Raw genomic sequence first — 16,543 nt, forward strand, 5'->3', positions numbered from 1 at the left:
ACACACACACACACACACACACACACACACACACACACACACACCCTACTACCATCTGGGGACTAGAGCCAACATTGGGAGAGTAAGTAAAATTAAAAGAATTGGTTTTAATGAAGCGTCTCTTGAGCTATATCAAAAGGGGACCTCTACAAGTTGAGCAGTCTTGCACAGAGACCCCTTGGAGGGCAATCCGCTCTCCAGGAGGGTTTTCCTGAGCAGTTTGTTCCTGCACATCCTTCATCCTCTCTGACAGTCCAGGCATGCCTTCGTATTCCTATGGTCAACTAGAAGGTGCACACACCCATGGTGGGGAGCTCTCTCTCTAATGGAGTCGTGAAGGAGAGATTGTGCAGCAGTCCCAAGCAATTGGAGATTAAGGTCAGAGTCTCAGGATGCCTGTACTTTCTGGGGGTCGTGTATATGTAGGTCATGGCAGATTGCAGCTCCTTCTTTGTTACTTAAAGGTGGGGGGGCTTCTAATTAAGCTTTGGTTGCACTTCAGCCCCATGCTCCTGGCCTTTGGCTACCCCATGCAGAAATGGCTGGGCAATTTGGAGGAGCTGCTTGTGAGTTTGGCAGAGGTGGTTAGATAGTGGGCCATGGTGGGGGTACATTAGACCTGCCCGCCTGTCTCTCTTCCCCACTTACATCCATATCCGGGTGACCACAGCCAGTGGGCTGCCCATTGGCATTCTTTTTGACAGGTGGGCACCAGAGGGGCTGGGCCAAATTGTCACCCCCACATCATATCTCAATTTTATTTGATAGGCTACTGTTGACAATTTGTTTGCTTGAGAAAGTTCCCCTTTGAAGGCTGTGTTGATTTTTTTTTTGCTTGGTCAGTTAATTTGGTTCCTTCAAAAGGGCAGTGTAGTCAGGAGATCAGTAGGCTTGCCAAGACGTGAATAAGCCCTGTCCAGGAGAAATCCTGCGCCTTTATTTCCATTTCACCAACTGGCTTCGGTCCAATTGTCAACCAACATTTAACACAACGTCTTCCTCGGGAAACAGGTCGATTCATTAGCTTTGAAACAGATCCAGACAATCCCAGGAAACACAGAAGCGTAGAAACTAGGAGCAGGAGTAGGCCATTCAGCACCCCCTCTCTCCCCCAAGCCTGCTCCTCCATTCAAAATGGTCGTGGCTGATCTTCTCCCTCAATGCCATATTCCTGCTTTCTCCCCAAAGCCCCTAGTGGCTTTTAAAGTCTACACAATCTTCAGAAATAAGTGTTTAAATGCAAGTGTGTTTTCTTCTTTAAAGCATCACAGGGCTCAAGCCAGCTCTTCCAAGATTGGGTGGCTCAACGGTTAGCACTGCTACCTCACAGCGCAGGGACCCAGGTTCGATTCCACCCTCAGGGTGAATGTCTGTGTGGAGTTTGCACATTCACCTTGTGTCTGCCTGTGTTTCCTCCCACACTCCAAAGATGTGCAGATTGGGAGGAGTGACCACGCTAAACTGCCCATAGTGTCCAGGGGTGTGCAGGCTGGGTGGATTAGCTATGGGAAATGCAGGGATATAGGGTGGGATGCTCTTTGAAGGGTGTGCAGACTCATTGGGCAGAATGATCTCTTTCCACACTATAGGGATTCTATGATTCTCTGAAATTAAGGCACGCAAAACTTTCTAATGTCGGAGAGGAAATGACTTACCACTTAAACCATCTGGAGTGTTGCTTGAGCCATGAACCCACAGGTGAAAAGAAGTGGGCGATTCTTTTCCCCAGAAATCTCTTGATGAGATCATAAATCACAAAGAAAGCAACGACACAGGTAATGACCAAGAGGGCGATTGCTCGATGAAAGTTGAGTATGCAGGCAGTGATGAGGTATGCTAGAAAGCCTGGGTTACGGGAGTAACAGAGCAAAGCATTAATTTATTTTCTTTTATTTAATTGATTACATTAATTGATTTTTCTTTCTAGTTTTGTGGATCATTAAGGTTTGGGCTTTTCACTGCAGCTATTGGACATCGGAGCCCATTTGAAAGCTGGATTGGCATGGAGGCCCAATATTCTCTCTGGGCAAGGAACCGGGGCCCCTCCTTGATGCCTGCCAGCCTCAAACACCAATTAGGCCTCAAGTGTTCAAGTACGGCTGGCAGAAAGATGGTGAGGCCTCAGACATGGAATCAGAGCTGAGAGATCTCAGTTATGTGGAGAGGTACGGCAACTGCTCTGCCCGAGACCATAAGTAACTACAGAGAGATGTGAACACAGCTCAGTCCGTCACACAAACCAGCCTCCCATCCACTGACTCTGTCTACACTTCCTGCTGCCTTGGGAAAGCAGCCAACATCATCAAAGACCCCTCCCACCACAGTTATACTCTCTTCCACCCTCTTCCATTGCACAGAAGGTACAAACGTTTGAAAACATGTTCCAACAGATTCAAGAACAGCTTGTTCCCTGCTGTTATCAGACTTATGAATGGACCTCTCATATACTAAAGTTAATCTTTCTCTGCACCTTCTCTGTAGCTGTCACACTATATTCTGTATTCTGTTCTATTACCCTGATGCACTAATGTAAGATATGATTTGTCTGGTTAGTGTGCAAAACAATACCTTTCACTTTACCTTGGTAGATGAGACAATAATAAATCACATCAAATCAAATCAAATTAAAAAGATTGGTAGCATGGTGGCTCAGTGGTTAGCACTGCTGCCTTAGTGCCAGGGACCCAGGTTTGATTCCAGTCTCGAGTGACCATCTGTGTGGAGTTTGTACGTTCTCCCTGTGTCTGCATGGGTTACCTCTGGGTGCTCCGGTTTCCTCCCACAGCCCAAAGACGTGCAGGTTAGGTGGATTAGCCGTGGTAATCTCCATCCGAGATGGAGAGAGACAGACCCTTTCTGGGGTTGGGAAGAATGGTCCACAGACAATATGAGTTGTGGAGAGTTGGCCAAAGAACCAGAGAGATGGTAAGGAAAGAACCAAAGTGTACAGTGAGCAATTATGGTCCACAACGCACCGTCTGAAAAGATGCTGAAATCAGATCAAACTGTTCCCTTTAATAGGGGTAAATCCTTGCTGAGGGAAAGGAGAAAAATAGAATGTTGCTAAGTTACAGGGAAGGAGCAAGGAGGTGGGTCAAAAAGGTGGTTCTTTCAATGAGCTGTCTTTGGCACAATGGCCGCAATGGTGTTCTGCTGTGCTGTTTCATTTAGGATTCTAATGATCATTCGCCCCAGTCTTTCTGGTGGACGGGTGGGCGTGTGCTGGGGGGAGTGGGGAGTGGGGAGTGAAAAATCACCCCGAGTTTAAGGTGCTCCATTCACCTCACACTGACATTAGGGAGGATGAGCTGAAGTTTAATCAAAGGGGTGGGAATGTCTTCAAGCAAGCTCGAGAGGTGTAGGGAGGGAACTCCAAAGCTCAGGTAGGTGTCAGTTTTTTTGACGTTCTCATCCTTGTTTTCAAATCCCTTCATGGTCTCAATCACACCCCCGCCCCCAACCCCATTAAACCTGGAATCTCCTTCCGCTGAGATATCCAAGCTCCTCGTGGGAACCTGGCCTCTTGAGAATCCCCAATGCGATACGTTCCATCGTTGGTGGCCAGGGCCTCAGCTGCCCAGGGGCCTGAGCTCTGGAATTCCCTCCCTGCGCCTCACTACCTCATTCTCCTCCGTGATGTCACTCCAACCTCTTTGACCAATTGAAGTTATCTGGCCTAATGTCTCCGAATGGGGCTCAGTGTTGTATTTCGATCTATAATGTGAAGTAGCGTGGGTTGTCACATTGTATTAAAGGTGCTACATGGACAAGATTTGTTGTTGTCTTTGACACAGGGCAGCCTGGACTATTGAGTAATACATCATGCTCCAGTTTTACAGGAACACCTCCCACTGCCCTCAGCCAACACTGTCAGCTCCTAGTCTGGCCATCATCCCAGTGGTGAAAACAAAAAAAACTAGAAATCACAGTGGGTCAGGCAGCATCTGTGGAGAGAGAACAAGCTAACATTTTGAGTCTAGATGGCTCTTCATCAGAGCTGATGTGAAGTCTGGAGGTGGCAGTATTTATGCTATAGTAGGGTGTAGAGTGCTGGGGGTTAAAAATTGTTGATAGTTCAGATCAAGTGATCAGAATGTGAGAATGGCAGAACAATGGTATGTCTCACTGCCAGCCTTGAAAGAGAAGATAGTCCCATTGGGGTGGAGGATGGGGTGAGGGGAGGGAGGACATGGTGACAGAAAATGTAACAAGTAAAGCTAAAGGAAAGGGAAGGAATGAGATTTGGTTCACAATCTGAAGATGTTGAACTTAATATTAAGACCAGAAAACTGTAAAATGCCTAGTTTGAAGATGAAATGTTGTTCCTCCAGTTTGCGCTGTGATTCACTGGAACACTGCAGCATGCTGAGAACAGACAAGTGGGCATGTGAGCAGTACGCTGTGTTAAAATGACCGGCTACAGGAAGGTCGGGATATGCTTGTGCACGGATCGTTATCTCGTCATTTAGACTCGAAATGTTAGCTTGCTGTCTCTCCACGGATGCTGCCTGGCCCGCTGTGATTTCCGACAGTACAGATTCCAGCATCTGCTCCTACGTTGTCCCAGTGGTGTTGAGTGAAGCTGCCTAGACATAATGCAACCGTGCACCAGATTTCAGACAGAGAATACTCTGGATAAACACTTACGGGGGTTACGTGCAAACACTGAAGCACCTTATAATGCATAAGGAAACCTTTACCATGCCTCCCTTATTTAAGGAGGCAGTTGGAAACATGAACAGGAACCGGCCATTCAGCCCCTCGAGCCTATTCTGCTATTCAACAAGAACATGGCTGATCTGTGGCCTAACTCCACATACCTGCCTTTGTTCCAATGGGCAGCACGGTGGCTCAGTGGTTAGCACTGCTGCCTCACAGCACCAGGGACCAGGGTTTGATTCCAGCCTTGGGTGACTGTCTGTGTGCAGTTTGCACGTTCTCCCCGTGTCTGTGTGGATTACCTCCAGGTGCTCCGGTTTCCTCCCACAGTCCAAAGATGTGCAGGTTAGGTGGATTGGCCATGGGAAATTGTCCTGTAGTGTTCAGGAGTGTGTGGATTAGGGGGGATAGGTCTGGGTGGGATGCTCTTTGTGTCGGTTTGGACTTGTTGGGCCGAAGGGCCTGTTTCCACACTGTAGCGATTCTATGATCTCTTATTAGCTTTGCTTAACAAAACATTATCCATCTCAGATTTAAAATTAACAGCTGATCCAATATCAACTGACTTTTGTGAAACAGAGTTCCAAACCTCTACCACCCTTTATGTGTGGAACTGCTTCCTAACATCTCTCCTGAACGCTCTGGCCCTCATTCTCAGACTTGTGCCCCTAGTTCTAGAATCACCAACCAGTGGAAATAACTTATCTTTATCTACCCCATCTTTTAATGTTAATATTTTGAATACCTAAACCTAAATTCTAGTGAAAACAGGCCTAATTTGTATAATCTCTCCTCATTACTTGACCCCTAAAGTCCATCTATCATTCTTGTATACCTATGATGTACTCCCTCCAAGGCCAATTTATCCTTCCTAAGGTATGGTTCCCAGTTCTGCTCACAGTACTCCAAGTGGGGTCTAACCAGGACTTTGTATAGATGCAGTATAACATCTGTGACCTTATACAGGTCAGAGAATGTTCACTAAGGATGATCCTGGTATGGAGGAATTGTATTATGAGCTAAGGCTAATCAGGTTGAGACTCAACTCTGGAGTTTACAAGAATGAGAGGTGATCCCATTGAAACGTATTGGATTCTTAAAGGGCTTGGCAGGGTAAATGCTGAGAGGATGTTCCCCTCATTGGAGAGTCCAGGATTAGACGGCGTGAAGACCAGAATAAAGGGGTGCCTATTTAAGACTGGGATGAGGAGGAATTTCTTCTCTCAGAGGATTGTGAGTCTTTGGAACTCCTTGCTACAGAGCTGAGGGGGTACAGTACGTGTTTATTTAAGACTGAGATAGCTAGATTCCTGATCAATCGGAGAATCAAGAGTTAAGGGGAAAGGGCAGGAAAGTGGACATGAGGAGTGTTGGGTCAGCCATGATCTTATTGAATGGCAAGGCAGGTTTGAGGGGCTAAATGGCCCACTCCTGTTCCTATTTCTTATGGTCTTAAGGGGATGATTCGAGGCATCTCCATGCATTTCACTAGCACCTTGGTTCTCCAGTCTACATTGTTGAGTCTTTGTGGATTGCGCTAACATGGGTTTTGAGTGTCTACGTTGTGCCCTGCATTGTAGAAGCACCTCATTTACACTAGAGAGCCCACTGCACCTGTACCTTATCTTATAGTGACTATTGTCTTACCGTCAGGATTCCCAATAAGCTCTTATTCACACTAATGCAAAAAATACTGATCATACAGCTGCCCACTACAAATCTTCCAATCCTTACTTCTCAGAGTCTCAATCACATGTGACTGGTAATTCAGAGCTCAATCATATTATTAACACAAGCTCTCCCATAATTCTACACAGGGCCGTGTTTAAACCCAGACGGCAAAGCAAATTATTTATCATGAGATTCAGTCCCTTTTACCTGCAAGGAGTATGCCCACAATGATGCACTTGATTACAGACGCGTGGGCTTTGTACGCTGACTTCACTCTTGAGGCAGACTGAGATACTTTGCTGGAAAACAGAAACGTCCATTTATTAACCCGTTGTTCAGACCCAATACGATGTCGTGAGTCAACCTTTTCAATTTATCTATGGAGACTCTCAAACAAATTGGTGTTGTGTGCCTTGGCATCGAGTTAAGGCATCAAAAACCTTCCATGGGCAAATCATCACTTGAGTTAGATTGAGAGAGGTCAACTTGTTGAGACAGTGACCTTGTTATTTCATTACAACTCCTGTGCCATGTTGTGAATGAGTTACAATACTCTTTACGAGCAGCAGAAACACTCTTCACATCTGAATTGTTTTGTGAAGGGGAGGAGGGGACAGGAAAGAATAGCCAGTGAATGAAAAAGAAAATTAGGTAATTTTGTGACGACTGGAGCGAGAGCTGTTAATTTCAAAGTGTAGGAATAACAAGGTCAAAGTTGTCTTGAGCTGAAATGTGAAGTTTCCAATCAGCTGCCTGTTATACATCTTCACCTGGTAGTCACCTCTAAAGAGGTGAGGATTAAGCACTGAGTCTACCAGGGGTGTTGATACAATATCAATCCATTAGAATTACTATCCACCTCTGTAGGTGTAGGCCAGCTATACAACCACAGAATGGTCAGAGAGGAGGAGACCAGTCAGCTTGTGTCTATACTGACCCCTTACTGAAGCAACTTACCATCCCACTGCCCTGCCCTTTCCCTGTAACCTGCATAATCTTCATTATCCTTCCTGAAGGACTGGATTGAATGGGCCTGTACCACACTCCTAGAAAGTGCATTCCAAAACCTAAGCTTTCGCTGCCTGTTGTCATTGTTTCTCTGGGCAACCAGCCGAAATTTGTGTCCTCTTGTCCTTGATCGTTCCTCTCTGCTCTGTACAGAATCCACATGAATCTGAACATCTCGATCAAATCACCTCTTGGAATTCTCTTCTCCAGGGAGAACTGTCCCAACTTCTCCAATTTATCCAAGTGACTGAAACTTCACGTCCCTGGATTCGTTCATCTCTATCTTTTCTGCACCCGCTCTAATTCTTTGTTCTTGAACTCTACGCTGCTGTTAATAACAGCCCAGGATGGTGCATGCATTATTATTTACTCTCCAAAATCTCCTGCCATTTTCAAGGATTTATACACAAAAACAGCCAGGACTCTCTGCTCCTGAACCACCCCCCCAGAATTGTGTCCTTTATTTTCTATCGTATCTGTGTTCTTCCTACCAGCATGAATTAGTTCACACCTCTCTGTGCTCAGTTCCATCTGACTCCTGTCCAAACATTTCACTCACTTGCCCATGAACATGTAATGTTCTACTGTTATCCTCCTCGTGACCCACAATATTTCCAAAGGTTGAAGTTGTGCCGTGTACTTTAATCTTTTGGTCATTTAGGTACCAGGATCCTAACTTGAATCTCTGGATCATGTCACTCTAAACCTTCCTGTAGTCTGAAAGGCAGCTGGTCATCACTGGTCTCTCCTTTGCATTAAGGAGGTGCTGTCTTTGTCTTGGCTGGCGGTTTCTGGTCTGTAGTGGTTTCTTCTCTACCTCAGACTCTGCTTCTGACTCCTCGTAGTTTCCATTGAGTTTGTTTACACCATTTGTACATAATACTGTTTCCTGTCAGTGCAAATTATTCACTAGACCTTCCTTTCTACACTGTCTCCTGCACATGACTGCTAACATTACAGTTACATCATCGAAAATAAAGAAGATAGGAGCAGGCCATTCAGCCTTTTAAACCTACCCCACCATTCAATATGGCTGATCCTCTACATCAACACCATATTTCCTCTTTCACCCCATATCTCTTGCTGCCTTTAATATCTAAAAATGTCAATTGTCAGGAAAAACCCATCTGTTTCACTCATGTCCTTTACAGAAGGAAAGTGCCATCCTTACCTGGTCTGGTCTACATGTGACTCCAGACCCACAGCAATGTGGTTGACTCTGAACTGCCCTCTGGGCAATTAGGGATGGGGCAATAAATGCTGCCTGGTCAGTGACGCCCTCATCCCGTGAATGAATAAAAAGAAAGTATCAATCTCTTTCTTGAATATTTTCAGTGACTTGCTTTCTACAGTCTTCTGTCATAGATAATTCCACAGGTTCACAACCCTCTGAATGAAGAAATGTTTCCTCATCTCAGTCCTCAATGGTCTACCCCTGTATTCTGAGGGTGTGACCCGTGGTTCTAGACTCTCCACCCAGGTGGAAACATTCTTTTTCCTTTCCTCTTTATTCATTCACGGGATGAGGGCATCACTGGCCAGGCAGCATTTATTGCTCCTCCCTAATTGTCTAGAGGGCAGTTAAGAGTCATCCACATTGCTGTGGGTCTGGAGTCACATGTAGGCCAGACCAGGTAAGGATGGCAGTTTCCTTCCCTAAAGGACATTAATGAACCAGATGGGTTTTTCCAACAATCGACAATGAATTCACGGTCATCATTAGCTTCTTAATTCCAGATATTTATTGAATTCAGATTCCACCATCTGCCATGGCAGGATTCAAACACAGGTCCCCAGATGTTATCTGGGTCTCTGGATTAACAGTCCAGGGATAATACCACTAGGCCATTGCCTCCCCATTGCACTTCCTCCCTGCATCTAGTGTGTCCAGTCGTGTTAGAATTTTATATGTTTCAATTAGATATACATCACTGTCTCCCTTCTATTGTACCCTTTCTACAACATACCACACAGAGGAGAATTCAAACATTACAGCCAGTATCCCTGTAATTCCACTCCCACTTCCCTCAGGAACCTGGATCATCTCAACTAATGTCCTACGAATTTTAAAAACAGATAGAATATCTAAAACCACTTTATCAATTCTAAGCACTTCAAGTGTCTGAACCACTTCCTCATTCACAATGACCTGGGTAGCATTTTCTCCTTGATAAAGTCAGATGCAAGGCACGAATTTTATCCCTCAGTTAAGCTCTCTACTTCCATCTGTAAATTCCTGTTTTGATCCTGAATTAGACCCACTTACCCCTCTTAGTGCCCTTTTCCCTATTTAAATGCCAATGGAAAATTTTTGGATACCCTTTGATACTAACTGTCAGTGTCTTCTCATCCTCTCTAGCACAGCTAATTGTAGAGTAAAGATTCATCTGCTCTGTTCTTTCACAGTCCCTTAATGGCCACTATCACAGGAGTGCCTCCTACTGTTCAGGGGTAAAATCTTTCACTTCCAGTATCATTGATCTGATTAAATTGCGAAATGATGAGGTGACCAGGGTTAAGATGACCGTTTGTGGAATGGTGCACAACTGGTTCCCTGTCAATAATTACTAACTTCAAATGATCATAGCAACGTACGCTACACAAGAAAAGGGTACTGATTGGTTTGGCAACTTGACTCCAATTGGCTGAGGTGGTCCAATGGGGGAAACATCTGGAACTATAGGTTCCCCAAGCTCCCAAGTAATACAAAAAAAGGTGCAATTCTTGAACACAGTGTGGAGCTGGATGAACACAGCAGGCCAGGCAGCATCAGAGGAGCAGGAAAGTTGACATTTTGGGTCAGGACCCTTCTTCAGAAGTAAAGAAACTCTTCTTTTCTGAAGAAGGGTCCCGACCCGAAACGTCAACTTTCCTGCTCCTCTGTTGCTGCCCGACCTGCTGTGTTCCTCCAGCTCCACACTGTGTCGTCTCTGACTCCAGCATCTGCAGTTCTTGCTATCTCGCAATTCTTGAACATATTTGATTGCAAATCCTGTAGACTTGATCCAAGACATCCCTGACCCTGGCACCCACGAGGCAACAAACCATTCGTGACCACAGAGCCTCCTGTCTGTTCCCCTAACCATTGAATCTTCTATCACTATCGCTGTCCTATTCTCCCTCAGTCCCTTCTGAGCCACAGAGCCAGGCTAAGTGCCACAGACCTGGCCGCTATGGCTTTCCCCTGGTAGGTTATTCCCCCCCCACCACAAACAATATCCAAGACGGTATACTTATTATTGAGGGGAACGGCCACAGGGGATCCCTGCATTATCTGCCTATTCCCTTTCCCTCTCCTGACGGTCACCCAGATCCTTTATCCTGTAACTTGGGTGTGACAACCTCCCTATAACTCCTATCACCCTCTCAGCCTCCTGAATGATCCGGAGTTCATCCAGCTCCAGCTCCAGTTCCCTCATGCGGTCTGTGAGGAGCTGGAGTTGGGTCCACTTCTCACAGGTGAAATTCAGCAAACGCTGTCAGATAGAGAAATCACATCTGACCATGGACATTTTATATTGGGGTTTTGCAAGCAGGGTCTTCTGAAAGAACAGAGAATGCACGGTGCAGATTGATCTGAATGATGCCAAAGCAGAAGGCATTAAGTTATGCAGCCTAAACTTGACCTGTATCCTCAGGGATTTATAAGGTTGCAGCGATGATCTGTTATTCCAAATAATTAATAGATTTGTCAGGCTAGAAATAAAGAAACTGTCCCTTTGGGTGCAGGGAGTGGTGTGGTACAGGGCCTAGAATCTAGAGTGAGATGACTCAATCTTAAAATTTGATCTGGGCCATCAAAAGTGAAATGAGGCAGCATCTCAGCAGAAATTGTCTCCATAGCCTGTGGATGATAGGACACAGACTAGTGAGGCTGCGCAGAGGTATGGGGCAAGGGCAGCTAATGGGGTCAATAGGTCAATCAACCATAGTCGTGTTGAATAAATTCAGTTTGAGGGACAGAATGGTCTCCTCCTGTTGCTAATATTCAGAAATCCTTATCCCCCTCCCCTGGAATCAAACAGATGAACTGCAATATGAACAAAATAACTACATACTTCAGAAATTTGGCATTTCTCTTGCCTGTGAGTGACTCAGGCTTTGCGTCATCTTGATGTTTGGAAGATGCATCTTCCTACAGAAGGAAGGGATAAGTTTAACAAAATCTGATGGTTTTAACAATCTCACTCTGACTGAAGTGGATTGAAGAATATGCGAATGTGCTCACCTCCAATTCAAATGCTGCATTTTCCATGGCGTAATCCTGCTTCTTTTCAGAATGATTACTTTTGTCGTTCATTGTCAAGGTTCTGTTTAGGGCACATTTAAAGAAAAAAAAAGCAGATTTAAACAATTTCAACATCAAAAGTGAGGGACCAAAGTATTTAAGGATGTGGAACACTCTTCGAACTTGTACCTCTAAACCAACAAATTAACCGTGAAAGACCAAATGTTGCAAAATCTTTTGTTTCATTCCACTGTCAGTGACTGAATTAAATCAAAGGTACACAGAAATACGGTGAAGTGTACAGTATCCCAGGTTTTATTCATAGGGGCATAGAATACTTGAGTCAGAAGACTATGTTGAACTTATGTAAGACACTAGTTCAGCCACTGTTGGAATATTACACAATTATATACAATACAATTCAATACAGCACAGGAACAGGCCCTTCAGCCCACCTGTGCTGATTCTAATCCTTATTGCCCACAAGTGGTATCTACCCCTTTCTTCACCTCAAGATACACCTTAAACATTGCTCATGAGCCTGCTTCCACCATCTCCACTGGCCCTGCTTTCCAGGCACAACCCTCTGGGTGAAACATTTTCGTCGCGCTCCTCCCCTAAACCTTCGCCCCTCACCTTGAACCTGCATCCTCTTGTAGTTGACATTTCCACCCTGGTAAAAGCCTCTGACTATCCAACCTATCTGTGTCTCTCATAATTTTGTAGACATCTATCAGATCGCAACTTAACCTCTGTCTTTCCAGCGAAACCAATCCAAGTTTATCCAATCCCTCTTTATAACTAAAACCCTCCAGACCAGGCATTGTGTGTAGTTCTTTAGAAAGGCATTACAGAGAATGCAGAAATCCTCCTGAATGTAACCAAATTCACCCGCTGTCATTATAGCTCTGCCGGACATAGAAATGTAACTGGAATGAATGGAGAAGTGGCAGATGAATGAAGTGAGAGGGGTTTCATTTCTGTCAGAAGATCATGGAGAGACAGCATAAAATAAAGGGTACAATTCCAAAGTGAGTGCAGGAGCAGACAGATCTGGGTATTCACGTGCATAAATCATTGAAGGCTGCAAATCATAATCTCATCAAGCAGAATCAGCATGGCTTCATGAAAGGGAAATAATGTCTGATGAATTTATTTGAACTTTTTGAGGAAGTCTTAACCAGAGTGGATAGAAGGGAACCAGTAGATGTGTTGTATTTGGACTTCTGGAAGACATTCGAAAAGGGACCTCACAAATGGTTATGTCATAAGATAAGAGCTCATGGTGTTGGTGACAGTATATTGGCTTGGATAGCGGATTGGCTAATGGACAGGAAGCAGTGAATGAGGATAAAGGATTGTTTTTCATGTTGATGCCCACTAACCAGCTCCACAAGCACCAGTGCATCAGTTTATAGTATATATTAATGAGTTGGAGGAAGGAAGCGGATTTATTGTAGCCAAATTTTTAGACACTAAACTAGGTGGAAAAGCAAGATACAAACAGTTTATAGAGAGATATTAATAGGTTAAGTAAATGGCAAAAAGGTGGCAAATGTAGTATAATGTGGGAAAATGCCAAGTTGTTCATTTTGGAAGGGAGAACAAAAGAAAAGAGTATTATTTAAATGGAGAGAAACTGCAGAAAGCTGCTACACAAAGGGACATGGGGGGACTTGTGCACAAACACAGAAAGCTAGCACATGGGTGCAGCAGGTAATCAGGAAGCCCAATGGAACTCAAATCCTCTTGTAATAAAACCCATTAGTCTATCTCATAACTTGCTGCACCTGCATGTCAACCTTCTGTAACTTATTGAAAAAGACACTAAGGCCCCTTTGCACTTCTACACTTTCCAACCTCATTACATTTAAGAAATACTCTGCACATCTGCGTCTTCTCCCAACAGGATAACCTCATATTTTTCCACATCATATTCTAACAGACAGGTTCTTGGCCAATCACTAAACCTGTCCAAATACCCCTGTAAGATGTTTTACGCCTTCCTCACAACATACATTCCCACTCAGCTTTGTGTGACAGTGAATTTGGAAATATTACATGTGGTCCCTGATTCATTGATCTAGATTGTTATCCTTGTGGTCTCCCACTAGCCACAGCCTACCAACATGATAGGGTTAGGGTTTTCTGTCTGTTCATAAAATTATTAGCTCATAAAATTGTTATGATACAGAAGGGAACAAATTCTTCAAATGAGCATCATTACCCAGTGCCAATCTCCTGAATGTTCCCTACACCTCCGTACACCATTTCTAGCCAAATCACCATCCAATGTCCCTCCTGAATACTCAGTTGAATCTGTCTCCGCCACATTTCCAGGCAGTGCATTCCATAACCTAACTACTCGCTGAGTGAAAGTGTTTCTTTCCTCACATCATCTTTGTTTCTTTTTCACATCTCTTTAAATCTATGTCCATCTTGTTCTTGTTCCTTTTATGAGCGGGAACAGCTCCTCCCAATCTACTCTGACCAGTCTGCTCACAATTTTGCGAACCTCGATCAAATCTCCTCCCAGCTTTCTTCTCTTCAAGGGGTACGGTCCCAACTTCTTCAATTGATCCCCATCACTGAAGTTCCTCATCCCTGGAACCATTCTTCTGCACTCTCTCCAATGTACTCACATCCTTCCTGTAATGTGGTGCTCAGCACTGTACACAATATGTCAGCTGAGGTCTAATTAGTATCTAGTCTCCTATCCCACATGCTTTAAGTTTACTAATGAACCCAATGATTTAATAATTGCAAGACTAGGGGGCATATTTTTAAGGATTTGTGACTCGGAGACTTTGCCTTCAAGAGATGGCTAAACCCCCTTTTGAAAGGTTCAACCATCTTAACATCCTTACCTTCATCAGATTAAACACCTCCCCATCCCCTCTCACTATGACAGCATCCAGGTGCTGGTTAGCTCAGTAACGTAAACAGCATGGGTTCAATTCCCATCACCGACAGGGGTTAACAGGAAGTACTCTCCTTCTCAACTGCTCCCCTCACCTGAGGCATGGTGACCCTCAGGTTAAGCCACCACCAGTCACCTCCCTCCCTCTCTCTCTCTCTAGTGACCATCTCTCTCTACGGTCTGGTCAGACAATGATGACTTGCTACAGCAGTGTACTCAGGCTGGTGTTGTGTGAGCTAAGTGTTTCATGATATTGGCCCTAGAGTGAGAACACTTTCTGTCTTGGGATGTGGCTGTACTCTGTGGATGTGAATATTAATTCCCTTGAAAAGTTGGTGATGAGCTGCCAGTGTTCTAGGCACATCCACGATGTTGTTAAGGAGGGAGCTGCAGGATTTTAACCCAGTGATACATTTCTAAGTCAGGGTGGTGAGTGACTGGCAGCATACTTGGTAGTATAGGTCGCAGGTTGGGAAGACACTGTCTGTCGTATGAGTTAGCGATGCCAACCATTGCTAAAATCTTGTTGGGTAGATAGCTGCGACGATCCCTTTTCCTGACTGCATCTGCAGGGTTGCCCTAGTCAAAAAAGGTTGAGGAAAACCACAAGGTAATCTGAAGCTTTAGCCTTAAAGAAGCTTTAGTTTACTGCGCGATAATAATCAGGTATATGTTATGTGTTGAGACCAATGTAGTAGATCCTTTTCCTGGAGATCCACAGCAGTTCTGCCTTTCTGCACAGAGGTCCCCTCGACACCAGAGATCGGACAGAACTCAGTGCAGTCTTCACGCTTAACCCTTTGAGAAGACTGACCTTTACAAATATCGTCGACAGAGAGTCAGTGAGTTGCTGCAATGCGTCTGATAGCTGAAACACACAGTGTGTCAGAAGTGGAAGGGCTGAATGCTGAAGGTGCTGTGAAATATTAATCAAGTGGGCTACTTTGTCCTGGATGGTATTGAGCTTCTTGAGTGTTGTTGGAGCTGCCCCCATCCAGTATTCCATTACACTCCTGAGGGTGGACGGGCTTTGGGGAGTCAGGAGCTGAGTTACTCACTGCAGTATTCCCAGCCATAGATCTGCTGTTGGAGCCTTAGAGCCTTAGAGTCCAGATACAGCAGCTACGTATTCCACCCACTTCTCACAATGTCTTACAAATTACATCATGCCGTTACACACATAGAAACTTCAAAGGGATGTCACTGGGGTTGTTCATCAATCACTCAGTTCACATTGTGTGAGAGGATTGCCCACGTAAACACCGGGTGCATAATGTGACAGGGCCATACCAATAAGTTCCCAGTTACTACAACAGAAATTGCCCAGATAAATATAGGAGGTGGAGGAGGAGATTTGACCTACAAAAGTCAGCTACGTTTGTTTATCAGAGCAGAACAGAGATAGGGGGTATAGTTTCATTGAAATGTAGAAGATAGGAGCAGGAGGAGGCCTGTCATCCACTTAAGACTGCTCTGCCATTCAATATGATCATGGCTGATCATCAAACCCAAAATTCTAATCCCACCCTCCCCCCACTTTAACCACAAGAGGAATATCTACCTCCTCCTTGAAAACACAATGTTTTGTCCTTACTATTTTCTATGGTAGTGAATTCCACTGGTAAACAATCAATTTGTTGTAATTCATTCACAGGATGTGGGCATTGCTGGCTAGGCCAGAATACATTGACCAACCCTAACAATTCAACTACATCACTGTGGGCCTGGAGTTACCTGTAGGCCAGAACAGGTAAGGACGGCAGTTTCCTTCCCTAAAGGACATTAGTGAATCAGATTAGTCTTTTTCTTACAGTTGAGAATGGTTTCATTGTCATCATTCGACCCTTAATTCCACATTTTTTAAAATTGGATTTGAATTCCACGATCTACCATTCAAACCTGGATCTAACCCTAGAATATTACTTGTGTTTCTAGATTACTGGTCTAGGCATTCACCTCTTTAATTCACAAGGAGATTAGATTATGATTCCAGGTCCGTTAATTGAGTGTAAATCCTACCATTTGTCATGGCTGGGATTTGAACAGGTCTCCCAGGG

The 16,543-nt window shown here is 44.6% G+C and overlaps 1 protein-coding gene across 1 annotated transcript in view; it reads right to left on the reverse strand.

Moving 5' to 3' along the window:
- Positions 1 to 16,543, reverse strand: part of slc28a1 (solute carrier family 28 member 1) — a 65,139-nt gene that overhangs the window by 39,988 nt on the left and 8,608 nt on the right. The window contains exons 2-5 of the mRNA XM_048617013.1: positions 11,567 to 11,648; positions 11,397 to 11,473; positions 6,538 to 6,629; positions 1,656 to 1,845 (exon numbers count right to left, since the gene is read on the reverse strand). Of these exons, the coding sequence (XP_048472970.1) occupies positions 1,656 to 1,845; positions 6,538 to 6,629; positions 11,397 to 11,473; positions 11,567 to 11,638 (431 nt within the window). The 5' untranslated portion in view covers positions 11,639 to 11,648. The remainder of the gene's footprint in view (positions 1 to 1,655; positions 1,846 to 6,537; positions 6,630 to 11,396; positions 11,474 to 11,566; positions 11,649 to 16,543) is intronic.

Source organism: Rhincodon typus, chromosome 36 (assembly GCF_021869965.1).
Source record: "Rhincodon typus isolate 14 chromosome 36, sRhiTyp1.1, whole genome shotgun sequence".
NCBI classification, from domain to species: domain Eukaryota; kingdom Metazoa; phylum Chordata; class Chondrichthyes; order Orectolobiformes; family Rhincodontidae; genus Rhincodon; species Rhincodon typus.